We start from the raw sequence: 20260 nt of genomic DNA on the forward strand, positions 1-20260 counted from the left end.
AAGGCTTGTTACGGTTTTAGTACAACCATACCCATACCCTAGCGCCGGTCTCGATTCATGAAAATGGGTTGTGACAACTGCCACCAATATGGTTGAAGCCCGCTACTATGATTCATGTGTTGGCCCCATCAAGTTCACTGGAAAGAATAAAAAGGACCAACTAAAGGAAAGTAAACCTCTAGAAATTCATCAGGAGGTCAAGAAGAAAGATGAGGAAATATTGGGATCAACGGCTATTTCTCCATACAACAAGCCGTGCTCCTCCATCATTATCAAAGAAATTCACGATTAAGCTCACCTCTGGCGAGTTTGCAGCAGCTGCATCTGCAAATTTTTAAGGAATGTATGCAGCATATTATGGAAGAAATTATGGAGGAGAGAAATTTGGCAAAGATTCTTGATGCCGAAGTAACTGATAAGTATTTATTTTACGTCAATTTAAGATAATTTTTATTGCATATTTTACTCTCTTATTGTGTAAAATAGAGAGCTTTATATTCACGTTTACCTTTTTGTAGTTTTTAATATAAAATGTAAATACTTAGCATTTCTGGAGTATAATAGAATAAACAGAGCAAAAATGAAGTGATAGTCAAGCCGGATGGATTCTATCAAGTTCAAGAAGAAGAATAATGGAGAATCAAGTCTATATGCAAGCAACATAGCCGCTAAATCAGTCGCTGAAAGTTTAGATCGAAAAGCTGAAAATTTGGACATAAGTCCGTATTCGGATCATATCTGGAGCTAGAACTATCCAAATCATATGATTAGACATTTCATGGAAAGCTAAGACATAGATCTACAACTTTTATGAAAAAACCGAGTCCAAATTCGGACTCGAGCTGGCTCGCAATCGGCCTCCAATATAGAGGACTTGCGAACCAAGAATCGAATCGGCCAAATTTAGTGATTTTGGGTGAAACAGCTCTTGGGCCGGCCCGGAGCTGGCCAACACCCTCCAAGCCGGCCAAAGTCCGGCTGAGGACCTGGAAATTTCATTATTGACAGTTTTGGGAAGTCCGGGGTCTTGGTGAGCACTCATAGACCTTCCAAGTCGATATAACCTTGATTCACACTTAAAAAGGGATCTTCCTTGTCTTGCTCTCAAGGAAATGAGCTTTGATTTCCATCAAACTCCTTATGAAAATGAGAAATGTCAAACTTGATTCACTGAAGCTCACTATGGAAAGGAAAGAGAGTCTTGATCACCACTCCTATTCTTTATGGTAAGAAGATATGTCAAACTTGATTATCACTCAAGCGCACTATGGAAGGAAGATATTGTTGGCTTGGCCATCACTCATTTTTGTACCTATAAATAGAGCACTTTTATGTAGAGATAGTCATTCACTCACACATACATTTGTGTAGACATTTTTAGTAGACATTTTTATAATACTCAACCATTATTCTATTTTCACTTCTTTTCCTTATATGTTCTTGAGCTGTAACAATTTCATTATTATGTTCAATATGACAATGGATTGCTAAACCCTTAAATTAGGATTAGCAATGTAGCCTAGTTAGAGGGAAATTCTTGATTATTTATTATTACATCTCATTAATGTTTTGAACAAAGTTTTTCTTTAATCTTCTTGAGATAATCATGAATATTAAGATTGCTCACCATAATATTTTTATCCTAAAATTCATGTGAAGTACTTGACCGTGAAGCATGGATTCAGATCTAGAGATTAAACATAATTTACTTAGAATAGGAATATGTCTAAGGAGTTATGATAGCGTTAATTATTTTGCTTAATGGGTTTAATTAATTAACATGGTTATTGGAAGATATCCAGAATTAATTAAACACACATTTGTGTCTTGGAAGAGAACAAATATATTTAAGAAATAATTGTCATGACAAAGTTTTTGATATGTATTATTAATTATGATAGAATTTTTAATCAACTATGGTGAACCTCGAAATCCTAATAGCTTTAAATCTTGATATATTACAAAAAATATCCGTTTACTTTTCTTTATTTAATTATTTGTTTTCAAAACCAAATCAACTTAACAGAATGGTTACTTTACAACAGTTAAATTAAACAACATTTTAAAGAGTTCGTTCCTTGTGGATTCGACCTCAGAATACTTCGAGTATTACTTGCTACAATTGATTATGCACACTTGCAGAATTAACTGATCAAGTTTTTGGCGCCGTTGCCGGGGAGGACGATTTTAAATTGTTATTTATTTAATTCTTGTATTTTTATTTATAAAACTCTTTCAAGTGTGAATTTCAGGTAGTATATGCAACAAAGGCGTTCTAAGAGCACTGACAACGCAAAACTACTACCCTTGAACCAAGAGATCGAACGCACTTGCAGAAGGAATCGAAAAAAAAAAGAGACAAATAATGGCGAATCAAGTAAATCCTGTTGTTAATGCGCCTGCCGCGCATCGACTGAGAGACATTCAAAAGCCGGTGGTGGTAAATAATCCTTCATGCATCCGAATCTCGGATGAAGCTCGGAACTATGAGCTTAAAACCATCCATCTCAACATGTTGCCACAATTTAATGGAACAGCAGTAGATGATCCATTATCATTTATTAACGAATTCTATAGTGTGGTGGAAACTTTCCCATTGAACATGTTGACGGAGGATGAATTAAAGAAAAGTTGTTTTCCTTATTCCATGAAGATGAGCGCGAGGACATGGCTTTTGAACTTACCCGAAGGATCATTCAATACGTGGAGTGATGTATATGATGCTTTCATTACAAAATATTATTCTCCACAGAAAACTCTAGACCTTCGCGGTAAAATATATAACTTCACTCAATTGGATGGTGAACCATTCCATGAGGCGTAGGAGCGCTTCAAGATGCTTCTTGCTCAATGTCCACATCATTGTTTTGATGAATTATTACTAACACAAATGTTCTTTGAAGGTTTGACCATGAGTGGGCAAACTTTGGTCGAAACGGCATTCGGAGGAAGTTATGGAGAAAAGACGGCAGACGAAATAAATCAGATTTATGAGAAAGTCGCACTGAATTCTCAGCAAAGGGCCATTAGAGGGCAAAGGGCAGCCGTCCATGAGCTATCATCACATCATGATATGGTAGCCGAAGTTGCTGAGCTAACTAAGCAGGTGAAGATGCTATTTAACCAAAATCAACAATCAAAGGAGACGTGTAGTCTGTGGCGTTCAAGGGCATGGTGCAACGTCTTGCAATTATGCCAATGATGTACAATTAGAGGAAGCCAATTTTGTTGGCTACAATCAAAACATACAACCAAGGAATGATCCTTATTCGAGCACCTACAATCCAGGGTGGCGAAATCATCCTAATTTTTCATGGAGAGATGGAAGCAACACAAAGCCACAAGGACCACCTGGCTTTCAAAAAATTAGACCGGCACCTCCACCACCATAACAAGAGAAGAAACCCTCTCTCGAAGACATGATGGCACAATTTATGGAAAATCAAGATGGCCATAACAAGAAGATGGAACATCAAATGAGACAAATCGAGAATGCACATCAATCGTCGATTCACAATGTGGAATGTCAACTTGGGAAATTAGCCAGAAAGATAGCTGAAAGAGAGCAAGGAAAATTTCCAAGCAATATCGAGACTAATCCGAAGGAAGGAGCCATGGCAATCTCTTTAAGGAGTGGTAAAGAAGTTAACATCTCACCAAAAGAGAAAAAGAAGGATGACCACATTGTGATTGAGGAGGAGTCCGATAAAAAATTTGAGGAGGAAGTTACTATGGAAAAGTATCCACCAATCGTCAAGGTGTACGTTCCTCCGATACCATACCCTCAGCGACAAAGGAAGAGGATAAACGAGGTACATTTACAAAAATTTCTTGATATTTTCAAGAAAAATCAAATTAACATTCTGTTCGCCGAGGCATTGGCACAAATGCCTTCTTATGCAAAGTTCTTGAAGGAGATTGTCTCCAATAAGAATAAATTGGAGGAGTATTCAATGGTGGCTCTGACTGAGGAGTGCAGCGCGATATTGCAGAAGAAACTACCTTCGAAGTTGAAGGATCCATAAAGTTTTTCTATTCCTTGTACTATTGGAAATGTTAATGGTGCTAGCTGCTTGTGTGATTTAGGTGCTAGCATCAATTTGATGCCACTTTCAGTGGTGAAGAAGTTGGGGATAACTGAAATGTAACCTACCACAGTATCATTACAGTTGGCGGACAGATCAGTAAAGAGACCACTTGGCATAGTGGAGGATTTATTGGTAAAAGTTGGTATAATCTATTTACCTGCTGATTTTCTGGTCCTTGATATGAATGATGATGTAGATTTATCCATTATTCTAGGTAGACCATTTTTAGCTACAGGATGAGTGTTGATTGATGTGCAAAGCGGGAAATTGACATTTAGGGTAGGTGATGACGTAGAAGAATTCAACATCATTAAATCCCTAAAGAATTTTGATCTGTTGACTCATGTAATAGTGTTGACATAATCGATAAAATTGTGAAGGAAACATTTGTGAAAGAGTCATATAATGAACCACTAGAGGCATGTTTAGCTATGAGCCTAGATGAAAAAGATGATGATGTAGAGATCATTGAGTATGCACTGAGTTTGGAGGGTAACGGTTTTAAGAAATTCAAACATTTTGTCAAGTTCGAAGAACTTGGAGAGGGTAAGAAAAAAATCGGAACCTTCTGCAAAGGTGCCACCCAAGGTAGAATTAAAAACTCTACCTGCTCATTTGAAGTATGCATTTCTAGGAGCTAATGACACTTATCCTGTGACTATTTCAGCTAAACTGAGTTCCACAGAGGAAGAGAAGTTTTTGAGGATTTTAAGAAATCGCACGAGTGCAATAGCATGGACTATAGCCGACATAAAAGGCATTAGTTCATCTATATGCATGCACAAGATCTTGGCGGAGGACGAGTTTAAACCAAGCGTCCAAGGTCAGAGGCGATTAAATCCCAACATGAAGGAAGTTGTGCGAGCTGAAGCAATCAAACTACTTGATGGAGGTATCATTTATCCAATTTCTGATAGTTCTTGGGTGAGTCCTGTACAGGTAGTTCCGAAGAAAGGAGCACAACTGTGGTGAAAAATGAAAATAATGAGCTAATTCCAACTAGGGTGGTTACTGGTTGGAGAGTTTGCAAAGACTATCGAAAGTTGAACACAGCTACTCGCAAGGACCATTTTTCTTTACCTTTCATTGATCAAATGCTTGAGCGATTAGCTGGCTATGGATACTATTGCTTTTTGGATGGCTATTCGGGGTATAACCAAATTCCAATTGAACCAGAGGATCAAGAGAAAACAACGTTTACATGCCCCTACGGTACATTTGCATATCGTCGTATGCCATTCGGTTTGTGTAATGCCCCTGCTACCTTTGAACGTTGCATGATGTCTATCTTTTTTGACATGGTAGAGGACATCATTGAAATCTTTATGGATGATTTCTCTGTGTTTGGATCATCGTTTGATGTGTTTCTTGCTCATCTAGATAAAGTGTTGCAACGATAAGAGGAAGCTAATCTTGTTTTGAATTGGGAAAAATGTCATTTCATGGTACAAGAGGGCAAAGTTCTTGGTCATAAAATTTCTGAAAAAGGGATGGAGGTTGATCGAGCTAAGATCGAGGTGATTGAAAAATTACCACCTCCAACTAATGTTAAAGCGATCCGAAGTTTTCTTGGGCGTGCTGGTTTTTACAGACGATTTATAAAAGACTTCTCAAAAATTGCAAAACCATTATGCTCATTGCTTGTTAGAGATGTTCCTTTTGTGTTTGATGATTCTTGTCTTACAGCATTCCAAAAGTTAAAAGAAGCTTTAATCTCCGCACCAATTATGGCATCACCTGACTGGAGTTTACCATTTGAAATGATGTGTGATGCTAGTGATTATCCATTGGGGTCAGTTTTAGGTAAACGGAAGGACAAGAAATTGCATGTCATTTATTATGCGAGCAAAGTGCTTAACGATGCTCAAATAATTACGCAACAACTAAAAAGGAGTTATTAGCAGTTGTGTACTCATTAGAAAAATTTAGATCTTATCTTGTTGGCTCAAAAGCAATTGTGTATACAGACCATGCAGCGATCAAATATCTGTTAGCGAAAAAGGATGCAAAACCAAGATTAATTCGCTGGGTAAATCTTTTACAAGAATTTAACTTCGAAATTAGAGACAAGAATGGAGCAGAGAATGTGGTGGCTGATCATCTTTCTCGGATGGAACAAGGCGTAAAAGATGATGGAGACGAAATAGATGATTCATTCCCGGATGAGAAACTATGGGCAATTAAGGAACTGCCATGGTTTGCGGACATATTGAACTTTTTGGCATCAAAAATGTTACCCGAGAATCTCAATTTTCACCAAAAGCAAAAAATTTTGTCTGAAATTAAATTTTATATGTGGGATGACCCTTTGTTGTTTAGGACTTGTGCAGATGGCATAATAAGAAGATGCGTGCCAAATAAGGAGATGAATTTGATTTTAAATGAATGCCATTCTTCACCGTACGGAGGTCACCATGGTCCCGACCAAACAGTCACAAAAGTGTTACAATGTGGTTTTTACTGGCCCACATTGTTCAAAGACGCTAGGAGTTTTGTCATGGCTTGTGACCGGTGTCAAAAAACGGGCTTCATAGGGAAAGGAAATGAGATGCCGCAACAAGGAATTTTGGAAGTGGAATTATTTGATGTGTGGGGAATCGACTTCATGGGCCCATTCCCACCCTCGTATGGTAACACTTACATATAAGTTGCTGTTGATTATGTGTCAAAGTGGGTAGAAGCCGTTGCATTACCCGACAACATTGCGAATAGTGTTGTGAAGTTTGTTAAGAAACACATTTTCAATGTTTTCGGTATTCCAAGAGCCATCATTAGTGATAATGAAGTGCATTCCAAAATTATAAGTTTAAAACTCTCTTCAGCAAAGATGGTTGCCAACAACCTACCACCCTCAAAGGAGTGGTCAGGTTGAAATTTCTAATAGAGAACTTAAACAAATTTTGGAGAAAACAGTTGGTGCATCTAGAAAAGATTGGGCTATGAAATTAGACAATGCTTTGTGGGCATATAGAACGGCTTATAAAATTCCTTCAGGGATGTCGCCTTATAGGTTAGTCTTTGAAAAACCGTGTCATTTACCCGTCGAGTTGGAACATAAAGCGTATTGGGCAGTAAAGCAACTGAACTATAACTTCAAATCTGCTGGTGAAAAGCGATTATTGCAGCTCAATGAGTTAGATGAAATACAGCGAGATTCATTCGAGAATGCGCGGATATACAAGGAACGCACCAAGGTTTGGCACGACAGACGGATCAAACGGAGAGAGATCAAGGAAGGATAAAAAAGTCTTATTATTCAACTCCCGTCTCAAACTCTTTCCAGGATAGCTTAAGTCAAGATGGTTCGGACCTTTTCGTATCTCAAAAGTTCACCCACATGGAGCTCTTGAGATTGAAAATCATTATGACAAAAATACATTTCTTATTAATGGTCAAAGAGCGAAACATTACTATGAATGCGACCAACTAGGGGACGTCAAAGTCGTGACCTTCGAGTGAGGAAGGTAAGATACGTCGAGCCATGACGTTAAACAAAGCGCTTGTTAGAAGGCAACCTAACATCATTAAGGTACGTTTATCTATTAAATTTGGTTGCATTTTTGTTTTAAAATTTTCCACATGTAAATAATAATAATAATAAATTTCAAAAAAAAAATTGATAGACCGTCGGCCGATCCCCAGCTGGCCTGGGTGTGAGAACCGGCCAAGGGCCGGCCGAGAAATGCAAGTACGATTTTTTTAATCAAAAAACTTATAGTACCTCAGCCAGCCTATTTACGTGAGCCGGCCAAGGCCCGGCCGAGACACTAAAAAAATCAAAAAAAAATTGAGACCCACAAACAGTTTTGACCCGACCCTTGACTCTGACATTGTCATGAGAGAAAAGACCGGCTAGTAGTTCCTTTGGTGGAATTCGCTATCGTCTAAAAAGGGAAGATTTTTATTCTCCCTTTTTTTAGTTTTTCTCTTTCTTTTACATTGAGGACAATGTGTTGCTTAAAGTGTGGGGTGGGTAAAAGCAGTCGAACAAAAAAAAAATATTTTGAATAAATTATTCATTTTCAAGAAAAATTATTTTAATAAAGTAAATTTGTAATCTATATCTCTTTGATTCAATTGTAAATGTTATCTTCTTATTAGATAGTTAACTAGTAATTTTGAGTAAAAGACAATTAAAAGAAAAACATTTTATACACGGTTTTACTTAATTATCATATAAGGTGCCAAAATTTTAGTAAATCCACATTTAACTCGTTGAATCATTGACTTAACAAAATTGGAGAGATTTTGAGCCTAAAAGCATAATTTTCATGCTTCAATTCTTGTTGAGTGGTCTGATTATAAAAACTGTTTTTCAGAACTTGCTCTAACATACAATTTGAGACTTGTTGATAAATTATAGCATAGAGATGATATTGGCAATTAGGATTAACCCTAATTTTTCCCTTTCTTTCAGCCTAAAAAATCACCATTAGGTAAACCAACTTTGAGCCTAAAACATTTTTTTGTTATACACACCAATTACCCCATTTCCATTTTTGATATCCTTCTTTCACTACCCTAAGTTAAAATGACTGTTTATTTCACTATTAATTTTTGCTGTTAAAAAGAGAATAAATTGATCAATCAAATAAAAATTCCAAAAATAAAAAGAGGAAAAGAAAGATTATCGAGTAAAAAAATAGATATATAAAAAACAAATGAGAAAAGAAAAAAAAAGCAAAATCAGTTGCTTTGAAAAAGAAAGCGGAATAAAGTTAGCATTTCAATATAGCACAAAGCATAGAAATGGTGAAATATAAAAACAAAAGCAGTCAATTTTAACTTTAATAAAACTTTCTCTAGCCTTTTCTATCAAACCCCTTACCTTAACCCCATTCCAACCCAATAAAAGTCTCATCGATTTGTGTTTAAATTTTAACTAAATAGTGGATTTTTGATGTTTTAGCAAGCTTATGGTAAAATTTATTTACAATTCAGTTGAGTGAAATTTTATACCCAAAACACTTGTGCGCTAAGAGAGAAACCTTGCGAGGGTAATGATTCAATTTGTTATTTGTGGTTAAACTAAAATTTTTGTAAATTTTTTATAATTAATTTTGACTAGTGTTGTAATTAGCAAAAAATATAATTGGCCTTAAAAAGTTTTGCAAGTCAATTATTTAATTTGAAGGGGCTAATTGAAAATTGATGATTAGTGTATATAATGATTGCAGTTACTTTTTGAATTGATTTTGCTTGAGGACATGCAATTGTTCAAGTGTGGGGTAGTTTGATAAGTCTCTATTTTACATCAATTTAAGATGATTTGTATTGCATATTTTAGTCTCTTATTGCGTAAAATAGAGAGCTTTATACTCATTTTTACCTTTTTGTAGTTTTTAATATAAAATGTAAATATTTAGCATTTCTGGAGTATAATTAAATAAACAGAACAAAAATAAAGTGAAAGTCAAGCCGAATGGATTCTATCAAGTTCAAGAAGAAGAATAATGGAGAATCAAGTCTATATGCAAGCAACATAGCCGCTAAATCAGTCGCTGAAAGTTTAGATCGAAAAGCTGAAAATTCGGACATATGTCCGTTTTCGGATCATATCTGGAGTTAGAAATATCCAAATCATATGATTAAACATGTCCTGAAAAGATAAGAGATAGACCTACAACCTTTAGGAAGAAACCGAGCACAAAGTTGTACTCGAACCGGCTCGAAATCGGCCTCCAAGACAGAGCCCTTGCGAACCAAGAATCGAATTGGCCAAATTTAATGATTTTGTGTGAAACAGCTCTTCAGCCGGCCCGGAGCCGGGCCACACCCTCCAAGCCGGCCAAAGGCCGGCTGAGGACCTGGAAATTTTATTCTTGATAGTTTTGGGAAGTCCGGGGTCTTGGTGAGCATTCATAGACCTTGCATGTCGATATAACCTTGATTCACACTTAGAAAGGGATCACTACAAAAAATTTGGCTTGTTGTGACAAAAAAATATATGCCAAACTATATTTTGTCATAATAAATAGGTTAATTGTGACAAATAAAAATATTTTGACACAATGAGAGTTCAATGAAATGGTATTGTGACAAATACTTATTGTGTCAACCATTTTTATCACTGTAAAAATTAATTATGTTTGTTGTGACTAACTATTTTGACAAAAAAATATTTTGTCACCGTAATTTAAAATATTTTTATTATTACAAAATAATTTTTTATCATAATATTTAAAAAAGTGATGACAAATTTTATTTTACAGCAATTAGATATATTTTATCACTATAAAAATTAATTATGTTTATTGTCACAAAGTATTTTGACAAAAAAAACATATTTTGTTATTGTATATTAGAAATAAAGTTATGATGATAAAATGAATTTTATCATAATTTGTAAAAATATTGTGACAAATTTATTTTTGCAGCAATTAAGTGAAATTAAATGATATTATAATAAATTAATTTGAACAAAGGATCAATTCACCCCCTCAACTTGGCACGAAATATCAAAAAAATCATTTTGGACGGTTTTGGATCAAACAAACCCGCAACTTGACAAAATCGAACAAATCGCACCCTCTCTCAGAGAGTGTAACACACTCTCTGGTTTTGAAGTTTAAAAAGTTCAAAATACTACTCAGTATTATTTTTAATATCTGGTTTAATTCTTAATAATTTTTAAATTTTAATTTTACCCCTTATATTTTAAAACTTTAAAAATCAATTTATTTTTTAAGCTAAAATTGAGGGACTTTTTTTCTGTTCTTCTCCAGTCAGTTCCCTCCGCTCCTACACCGCCGGCGATCCTTCAAAACGAGGAATTGATCCTTTGTTCAGTTATGAATTGAAATTTTTATATGATAGAAGAAACATCACACCTGGTTAAACCTAATTACAATCGAATTCAAAACTAATCTAAGAAATTACAGTAAACCTAAGTTACAAAATAAAAACGCCTGCCGCGCTCCTAAGCTAACGTCGGTCCTGTTTCTCAAATTGTTGCTGCCGTTGCTTCTCAAATAGCTCCCGTCGTTGCTTCTCAACAACAAGAAACGTTGTTCCTATCGATGGAAATAGCACGGCAAACAATAACAGTAAAGAGGACCAACAAATTACAACCAATATCAGATCTAAAATTATTCAAAGGGCAAACAAGTAGCTATCCAATAACAAAATCTTGGCCAACAATCAAATTTGTATGTGCAAATAAATCCAGATCCAGAAAAAAATTAAAGATTTACATATACCTTCAAAGGACCACGGCCATGAGAACGTAAATTATCAAAAGAGATAGAATTATTGTTATTAGTATTATTATTAGAAGAAGAGTCTAACAAGGGAGGATTAAAGCTCAACACCGTGAAATGGAGGTAGTGTTGAAAAACAAAAGAAGTATTAGGAAAGATGAGACGGCGATGGTAGGGTGAGACCGAGATAGTGTTGAAAGAAGAACATTGGATTAGAAACATTAGGTTAATTAAGGAAAAAAGGTAAAAAAGATCCCTAATATTTTTTTAATTAAAATTTAGTTAATTAGGATTGTTTAGGATTTTAATTAATGTTAATTAGAATTATTTAGAGTTAATTAGGATTAATTTATTTGATTAGTTAATCTCACTCTCTTTTTTTTGTCAGAAGGGTGAAACTGACCTGGTTTTGCCAAGTTCTGGATTGAATTGATCCGGTTTTGCCAAATTGTGGGTTGAATTGATCCGGTTTCATGAATTTAGACTTATTTGATATTTCATGCCAAGTTGAGGGGGTGAATTGATCCTTTGTTCAAATTAATATTGTGTCAAATTTATTTGTCACTGCAAAAAAAGTAAATATGTTTTTGTGACAAAGTATTTTGCCAAAATAAATGTTTTGTTCCCGTGTTTTAAAAAAACAGTTATAATGATAGAATATGAACCTTATGTCAACCTTATAAAACACAAGAAAAACGAATTGCAGAAAATATATGGTAAAGAATAACTCGAAAAACAATCGTTACACTACTGTTTATGGTATCAAATTTATTTGTCACTACAAAAAAGTAAATATGTTTTTATGACAAAGTATTTTGCCAAAACAAATGTTTTGTTCCTGTATTTCAAAAATACAGCTATAAAGACAGCGTATGAACCTTATATCAACCTTATGTCAACCTTATATCATCCTTATGAAACACACAAAATAGAGAAATAAAATGAACTGCAGAAAATATATGGTAAAAAATAACTCGAAAAAACAATGTTTCCACTACAGTTTATTGTGTCAAATTTACTTGTCACTACAAAAAAAGTAAATATATTTTTGTGACAAAGTATTTTGCCAAAACAAATGTTTTGTGCCCGTATTTTAAAAATACAGTTATGATGACAGAAAATAAACCTTATGTCAACCTTATGAAATAAAAAATAAACACAAAATAGAGAAAGAAAAATGAATTGCAGAAAATATATGTTAAAGAAGAACTCGAAAAACAATCTTTCAACTACAGTTTATTGTGTCAACTTTATTTGTCACTATAAAAAAATTAAATATATTTTTGTGACAAAATGATTTGCCAAAATAAATATTTTGTCCCCGTATATTTAAAATACAGTTATAATGATAAAATAAATTTTGCAGCAATTAATTAAAATTAAATGATGTTGTGATAATTAAATATTGTGTCAAATATTTTTGTTACTATAAAAATTAATTATGTTTGTTGTGACAAATTGTTTTGACAAAAAAACGTTTTGTCATTTTATATTAAAAATATATTTATTATGATAAAATAAATTTTATTATAATATGTAAAAATATTGTGAATAATTTATTTTTACAGCAATTAAGCGAAATTAAATGGTATTGTGATAAATAAATATTGTGTCACTATGCAATTGGGAAAAAAATTTAATGATAACAAGATTAATTGGGTCATGAAATTGTATTTTATTTTGATAAAAAAAGAAATAAGGGTCGAAGTTTAGACCGCTCACAGTAGTTCTACCTATAGAAAAGATCAGAAGAGAGGAGACAACCCATTTATGATTCCAGCCGAGAAGACTAGATTAGTAAAAGGAAGGAAAATATCCAAATTAGGTTAACTTCTTATTTTATCTAAACATTCTTCGTTAAGGCAAAACATTTTTTACTGAATATTGACCACACTAACGCATCAATTCCTTTGTTATACTTCTTCCGCCGTCGCACTTTCATCGTTGCTGTGTTTGTTGCTACTTATTTTTCTAGGTTTTTTTTTTACTTTAGGAAAAAGTCTAGATTGATTAATATAGGATGAATTGCACATTCAAATTGTCTCTTTTTCAATTGATAATTTAAATTTTCAAGTGATTCGTACAAACTCGAGGTAGGGCTTTAAACTCGACGAATATGTAGCCTTACCTCGAGTATGTTCATAACTGAAAACTCGACGAATTTTCACCATTTTTTCGAGTTTTGGCTTCTCTTGATTTAAAATAATTCGGGGATATGCTTTATGCTATATATTAGGTATAATCTATGCAAGTTTATATCAATTTTTGGCAAATAATAATTTATTAGAGAGAGTCCTCTTCTATTTTACAATAACCCTAAATAGGGATACAAATATTCTAATACAGTGTATGAAATATCATTGATGTTGTGATACTAACTCACAGTTAAGCACATTTTTGTAGCATCCTTCACATTAGATTCTAATAATGGTCGCTGCATAAGTTATAGAAATACCTACAAATAATCACAACTGTTTGTAAGAGTTTTTATCTAAATTTTGTCTATCATTCACAAATAATTATTTCTCTCCATATGACATAAATACAACTGAGGATGAGGTGACTTATGTGTCTTCAAGCTGATCTCGAGCTCCTTCAATAAAATGCAAAAACCTAATGATTCGAAATTGATAGGTTTATCCACATTGATGCGATTATACATGTTATAAATTATGCACACGATAATTTATTAAATAAGTTTAATGCTACCATCATAACCACAAGATATGGAAGTCTGCAATGCATGAAGAGTCAAAACCCAAGTATAACTTATGCTTTGATAAGCATAATACTTTAATAATCTGCTGATTTCGCTTTACTGTAGCAGTAATAATCTGAAGATTATCAAAGCATAATATGCAGTATTATGCTTATCAAAGTATAATCTATACATGAACCTTAACTCTTCATGCACTTTAGCAGATTATGCTTTATCGCAGTAGTAATCTGCAGAATATAAAAGAAGATTACCGATAATTTGCATATTGCTGCAGATTATTCTTTGATAATCTGCAATAATTTTTAAAATTTTAAATTCTGAAATAGACACTTAAATAAACAAATAAGAAACTTTAAATTCTAAAATAGACACTTAGACAAGTGAGAAATAAAATTAAATAAACAAAGTAATAAAATGTAAAGGGTAAACAAAATAATAACGTTTGGCTTAACTCGCTAAAAAGGAGATACGTTTTGGATTTGTTTCGTACGTTTGTAAACGTTTATCTTAATTCACTAAAAATATGAAGCATTTGGATTTGTTCCGCAACATTTAAAACGTTTGGATTCAATCGCTAAAAACGTGAAACGTTTGGATTTGTTTCGTAACGTTTGGCTTAAATCGCTAAAAAGGTGAAACGATTGGATTTGTTTTGTAACGTTTTAAGATTGGTTTTGTAAAGTTTTAAACGTTTGGCTTAAATCGCTAAAAATGGGAAACGTTGGGATTTGTTTCGTAACGTTTGTAAACGTTTGGCTTGAATCGCTAAAAAGTTGAAACGTTTGGATTTTTTTCGTAACGTTTGTAAACGTTTGGCTTAATTGGCTAAAAACGGGACACGTTTGGTTTTTTTTCGTAATGTTTGTAAACGTTTGGCTTCAATCGCTAAAAAGGTGAAAAGTTTGGATTGGTTTCGTAATGTTTTAAACATTTGGCTTAAATCACTAAAAAGGTGAAACGTTTGGATTTGTTTCGTAACGTTTTAGACGTTTGGATTGGTTTCGTAACGTTTTAAACGTTTGGCTTAAATCGCTAAAAAGGTGAAGCATTTGGATTTGTTTCTTAACGTTTGTAAACGTTTGGCTTAAATCGCTAAAATGGTGAAACGTTTGGATTGATTTGGTAACGTTTTAAACGTTTGGCTTAAACCGCTAAAAAAGTGAAACGTTTGGTTTTGTTTCGTAACGTTTTAAACGTTTGGATTTGTTTCGTAGCGTTTTAAATGTTTGGATTGATTTCGTATCGTTTTAAATATTTGGATTTGTTTCGTAACGTTTTAATTGTTTTGATTTGTTTTGTAACGTTTGCAACGTTTGGCTTAAATCCCTAAAAAGGTGAAACGTTTGGTTTTTTTTGTAATGTTTGTAAATGTTTTAAACGTTTGGATTTATTTCATAACGTTTTAATCGTTTGGATTGGTTTCATAACGTTTTAATTGTTTGGATTTGTTTCGTAACGTTTTAAAAGTTTGGATTTGTTTCATAACATTTGTAATGTTTGGCTTAAAAATCGCTAAGAAGGTGAAACGTTTGGTTTTATTTTGTAACGTTTGTAAATGTTTTAAAAGTTTATTTTTGTTTTGTAACGTTTGTAAACGTTTGGCTTCAATCGCTAAAAAGGTGAAACGTTTGGTTTTGTTTCTTAACGTTTTAAATGTTTGGCTTAAATCGCTAAAAATGCGAAACGTCTGGATTTGTTTTGTAACGTTTGTAAACGTTTGGCTTAAATCACTAAAAAATGAAACGTTTGGATTGGTTTCGCAACGCTTTAAACGTTTGGATTGGTTTCATAACATTTTAAACGTTTGGCTTAAATCGCTAAAAAGGTGAAACGTTGGTTTGTTTTGTAATGTTTGTAAATGTTTTCCTTAAATCACAAAAAAGGTGAAACGTTTGGATTTTTTTCATAACGTGTGTAAACGTTTGGCTTAAATCGCTAAAAAGGGGATACGTTTGAATTTGTTTCGTAACGTTTGTAAACATTTGGCTTAAATTGCTAAAAAGGTGAAACATTTAGATTTGTTTCGTAATTGTAATATCCCGTAAAACAAATTAGGCTTTATCCATCGAGCTTTTGGTAATTTTTTGAGTCGCTCGTTGATTAGGTCGTTGTCTGATTCGCGTTCGATTTGTGTTTAGTCGGGTTGAGCCATGGATTATTTAAACCAATTCAAAGACTTAGGCCCATAATAAATATATTTGGCCCACGTAATGTTGGTTTGCCCATGAATTTGAATGTAATGTTCACTCTATGGATTTTACTATGGCCCATACCTTTAATTACCTATTTTCTACAACTGCGTGCTGCATAAATTCTTCTTTTATACATATAGGATGTTTTTTTTTAAACCTAATTCTTTCCCTCACTTTCATCAAACCCTAGCCGTCTCTAAACCCTATCAAATTTCGTACGTTAAAATCCATCTCTCTTCAGCTTTGAATTGGTAAGTTTATCTCTTAGTTTTTCATATTTTCATTCAATATTGACACTTCCGTTTCTTAGCTCGTGCCCGTTTGTTTTAGCATCAAATTAGGATCCGTCTCGTCACAGACGTAGTAGACACCACACTCTACAATTACAAGCTTCGTTTTCGTCAAACTGTACGTAAATCTCTCCGTTATTATCGCCGTCGATTCACCGTTTTTCAATGTTCTTCACTGTGTTCTTTTTGGTGTTGTTTTTGCCGATTATTCTTGACCTTTTGGTTATGATTGTTAGTTGGCTAAGAACTATAATCTCATGTTGTTTATTGGGTTATAATAGTTGTTCACGTCTTTTGTTTAGTTAATGATTGACGGGAAATTGTGTTTTGATCCAATAATATTTTGGTTGATTACTGTTTCAAATAGTATGGGCTATTGTGATTGATTGAGCTGTAATGGCTCATGTTTTTGATATGATTTTTGACGATAATAAATGGATTTCTCTTGACTGTGTTAAATTTAGTTTCTGATAATGTGTTATTAGTCCTGTTGCTTTGGTTTAGACTGTGGCGGCAAACATTTATTCAAAAGTGTTGGCTATTTTTTTTCTTTGTTTTTGTTTACTTATGTTTCAATTTCAATGGCCATTTAATCTTTCCTTTCATAATTAAGTAGGGTTGGCTATCTTAAATTATTAATTACAGTGGGTTATCCTTAATTGTTTTTTTTTTTCAATTTAAAATTTAAGATTAAAAAGTTGGTTTTGATTATAAATTGAATTGCGTTGATAATTATAATGCAAAAGCCATATTTAATTTATAACCTATAATTATATAATTACTCGAATAATTATTGTATTTTTTTTAGAAATATAGACTCAAGATGCCAATTTGACGTTTTAACTTTTAAACGTTTTCTTAAATTATTTTAGTCAAGTAATTGACGGTAACTATTGGTTACTTGTGTTTTAAAATATTGAGTTCCGTCTTAATGTTTAATTATTATTTTATCAATAAGTATTATTTTGGAATTATAAACTATGGTTTATATTTTTGGATAAAATATTTGGGTCGGGTTAGACATAGGTCGCCCGACATGTGAGGTAGCTTGGTAGTTATCGGTAACTCGACTAACCCATTATTTTAGAATTTGAATTGATTTATTATTTAATAATTATTTAAATAATATTTTCCAAAACAGATTTTAAAGCGAGAGCTCAATAGACTTGTATTATTTTTTTGGGCATTATAATTTATTTGAAATTTGTGTTTACTCTGTGTGGCTATACTTTAACTTATTATTTGTGCTGGTCCTGTTTGGTGTCTAGTACTCTCTAAAGTTAGGATCCGTTTTAATAATTATTTATATTGGCTAGACTCGTCGACTGTTCGTGCTTCGGAGACGAACCAGGAGTAGTTGCTTGTCAGGTTATCACGTGGATTAGCAAGCAGTGAGTTTGTACTTACTATATACCGCTTATTAAGTACATTGTTATTTAAATATAATAAATATATACTGTGTGTGTATTTTGAATTGTTTTTCCATTATGGCTTTTAGTTGGAACATGCTACCTAATGGGCATCATTAGGACTGTGTGCGCACCGGTATTGATCTAGATAAGGTATGTGATATGTGGTGGTAACTCGGTGTGAGCATAGCTCTCGGGACCAGTAGAGTAACTCGGTGTAGCTCGGCTCTCGGGACTCAGGATATGTATTAAGTGTGGCCGGTGGTAAATCGGTGTAGCTCAGCTCTCGGGACCAGGCCTATTGGTATATGGATATATTTAGTATTGTGGATTAGTATTAAATGTTTGAAACAGTTTTAATGGTTTTCCACTTGATAAATGTAAATAGTGGTATGAACTCATCTCAGTATATCTGACCCCGTTGTTTTCCAAATTTATTTCTAAGGTTATGATATGAGCGAGTTAGTTGCTCTCCGATTCTTTATTTCCTCGGAGGTTTTACTTTATTTAATAAAGTTTAGTAAACTGATTTTATTTTTAGAGCACAGTAGTAATTAGAAGTCGTATTTGTTTAATACTTGTTATCAGAATTATTCTACTGATTTAATTGTTTTGGCTTTAATATAATAATTTGGGTTATTAAATATTTATGTTATGTTGGAGACATGAAATTGATCGAGCATTTATTATATAAATGTTGTATTTTATGAACTGCTAGAATTAGGCTGAAGTCTGGATTGCCCCGAGCATTGGTTTCTTGCAGATTTATGTAATTATTGGTTATCTGCAAGGCTAGCTACGGGTTTTGGTACAACCATACCCATATCCTAGCACCGGTCGCGATCCATGAAAATGTGCCGTGACAAACTTGGTATCAGAGTTTTGGTTTCAAACCAAGGCCAAATTGCATGGTATGTGTTTACTCTATTAAGTGGTTAGTAAGTCATAGGTATTACCGCGTAATTAGGTTCATGTCTTGTCTTTGAAACGTCATATTTTGATTTTAAAAATTTCTGCCTATACCGATAGGATTGCGTCGAGTCATTCAGTATTTATGTGTTGAATTGATGCTTTTATTTTATTAATGTTACTTCACTTGGGTGATTGTAATTGCTTTTGATTTCTCGGGCAATCTTATTTTGGTAATTTTCTTTAAATCATGGTTGGGCATGATGTTATTTTCCTTATCATGTTGATGATGCGTGTTACTGGGCGATAGTATTTTGGCTTTTATGCCTTTAATAAAAAATTTAACGTTGAATTATTTTGTGAGTACTTCTGGCTTTGGCCGGGAGCCTTGATTTTAAAAATGATATTTTGTCAGGCTTTGACATTGTTTCGGGTTTAAATGATTTTTGACTGAAATGTTTTTATCACGTTTTGTGGATTACGTTGCTGACCACATATTGGTTTTAAATTACCTTAAGGAAATTATTTTTGTCTAACTGGTGTTTTGACGCAAAAAGTAAAATGGGCAATCTGGACACGACACCCTAAAATATTATTTCCGGTATCTTGCCAGTAAAATGAGATTCTTATATCTCAAAATTTAACATTTGACTGATGATTGCATAAGGGTGGTTCTTTTACAATAAAATGAATTTCTCGTATTTCAAAAATATTAAATGTTACGTCTGGATTGATGTCTCCAAAATGATCGTTTTCAAAATAAAATTATTTTGAAAGGGAATACCGTTTTGACATTTTAATATTACATTTAAAATTTTACCATATTGTGGTTTGTCAACACTTTGGTGTTGTTGGTCTTGTGCTCGATTTACTAGTTCGACTGAAACTTGTGTTTCTGAAAAGATTGTTAAAGAATAATTGTTTTCCCACTTGAGTGATGAGTTTGATGTTGTTATTTGGGTGACGTCGAGCTTCTTCTTTTGAAAATATTAATTTTTTTAAAAATGTGTTTTTCCGGATTTGAAAGTGTGTTGTATACGTATTATAAATGGTTATTGGGGGTTTGACTTGGGTCACCCAAATTTGGAGTTGAAATTGGAAGTTGTAATCACTCGGCTAACTCGATGATTTTAAATTGAGGTGTTTGGGAACAAATGTTAACCATTGTTTTGTAAAGAGGTTTTCCGAAAAATGATTTTTTAAAATTGTGGGGCTCGACATGAACTTGAAATCTATTTTATAAATTTTATCTTTTAAAATTGATTTTGATGTATACTTTTTGATTAGTATCACATTTCTTTTTATTCTGATTTGACGTTTTGAGTATGTTATTATATGATTTAATATTTTAATCATTATTGGGCTGTTTGAGTTATTGCCATGTCGGTAGGAATGCGTTGATCATATAAGATGTGGCATGCTTAATCCTTTTGGAATTATATTGTTACCTACCC

At 33.3% G+C, this 20260-nt stretch overlaps 1 protein-coding gene and 1 non-coding gene across 2 annotated transcripts; one reads left to right on the forward strand and one right to left on the reverse strand.

Moving 5' to 3' along the window:
* Positions 1–2761: 2761 nt before the first annotated feature.
* On the reverse strand, positions 2762–2868 carry LOC126685225 (small nucleolar RNA R71). The gene has a single exon (XR_007643336.1). It is a non-coding gene; the product is annotated as a small nucleolar RNA R71 (small nucleolar RNA).
* A 551-nt stretch (positions 2869–3419) lies between these two features.
* On the forward strand, positions 3420–5488 carry LOC126681797 (uncharacterized). The gene is made up of 6 exons (XM_050377349.1): positions 3420–3812; positions 3876–4009; positions 4070–4144; positions 4441–4634; positions 4723–4980; positions 5028–5488. Exons 1-6 carry the CDS (start codon positions 3420–3422, stop codon positions 5486–5488), a joined length of 1515 nt encoding a protein of 504 aa, XP_050233306.1.
* The last annotated feature ends 14772 nt before the right edge of the window (positions 5489–20260 follow it).

Source organism: Mercurialis annua, linkage group LG5 (genome assembly GCF_937616625.2).
Source record: "Mercurialis annua linkage group LG5, ddMerAnnu1.2, whole genome shotgun sequence".
NCBI lineage: Eukaryota > Viridiplantae > Streptophyta > Magnoliopsida > Malpighiales > Euphorbiaceae > Mercurialis > Mercurialis annua.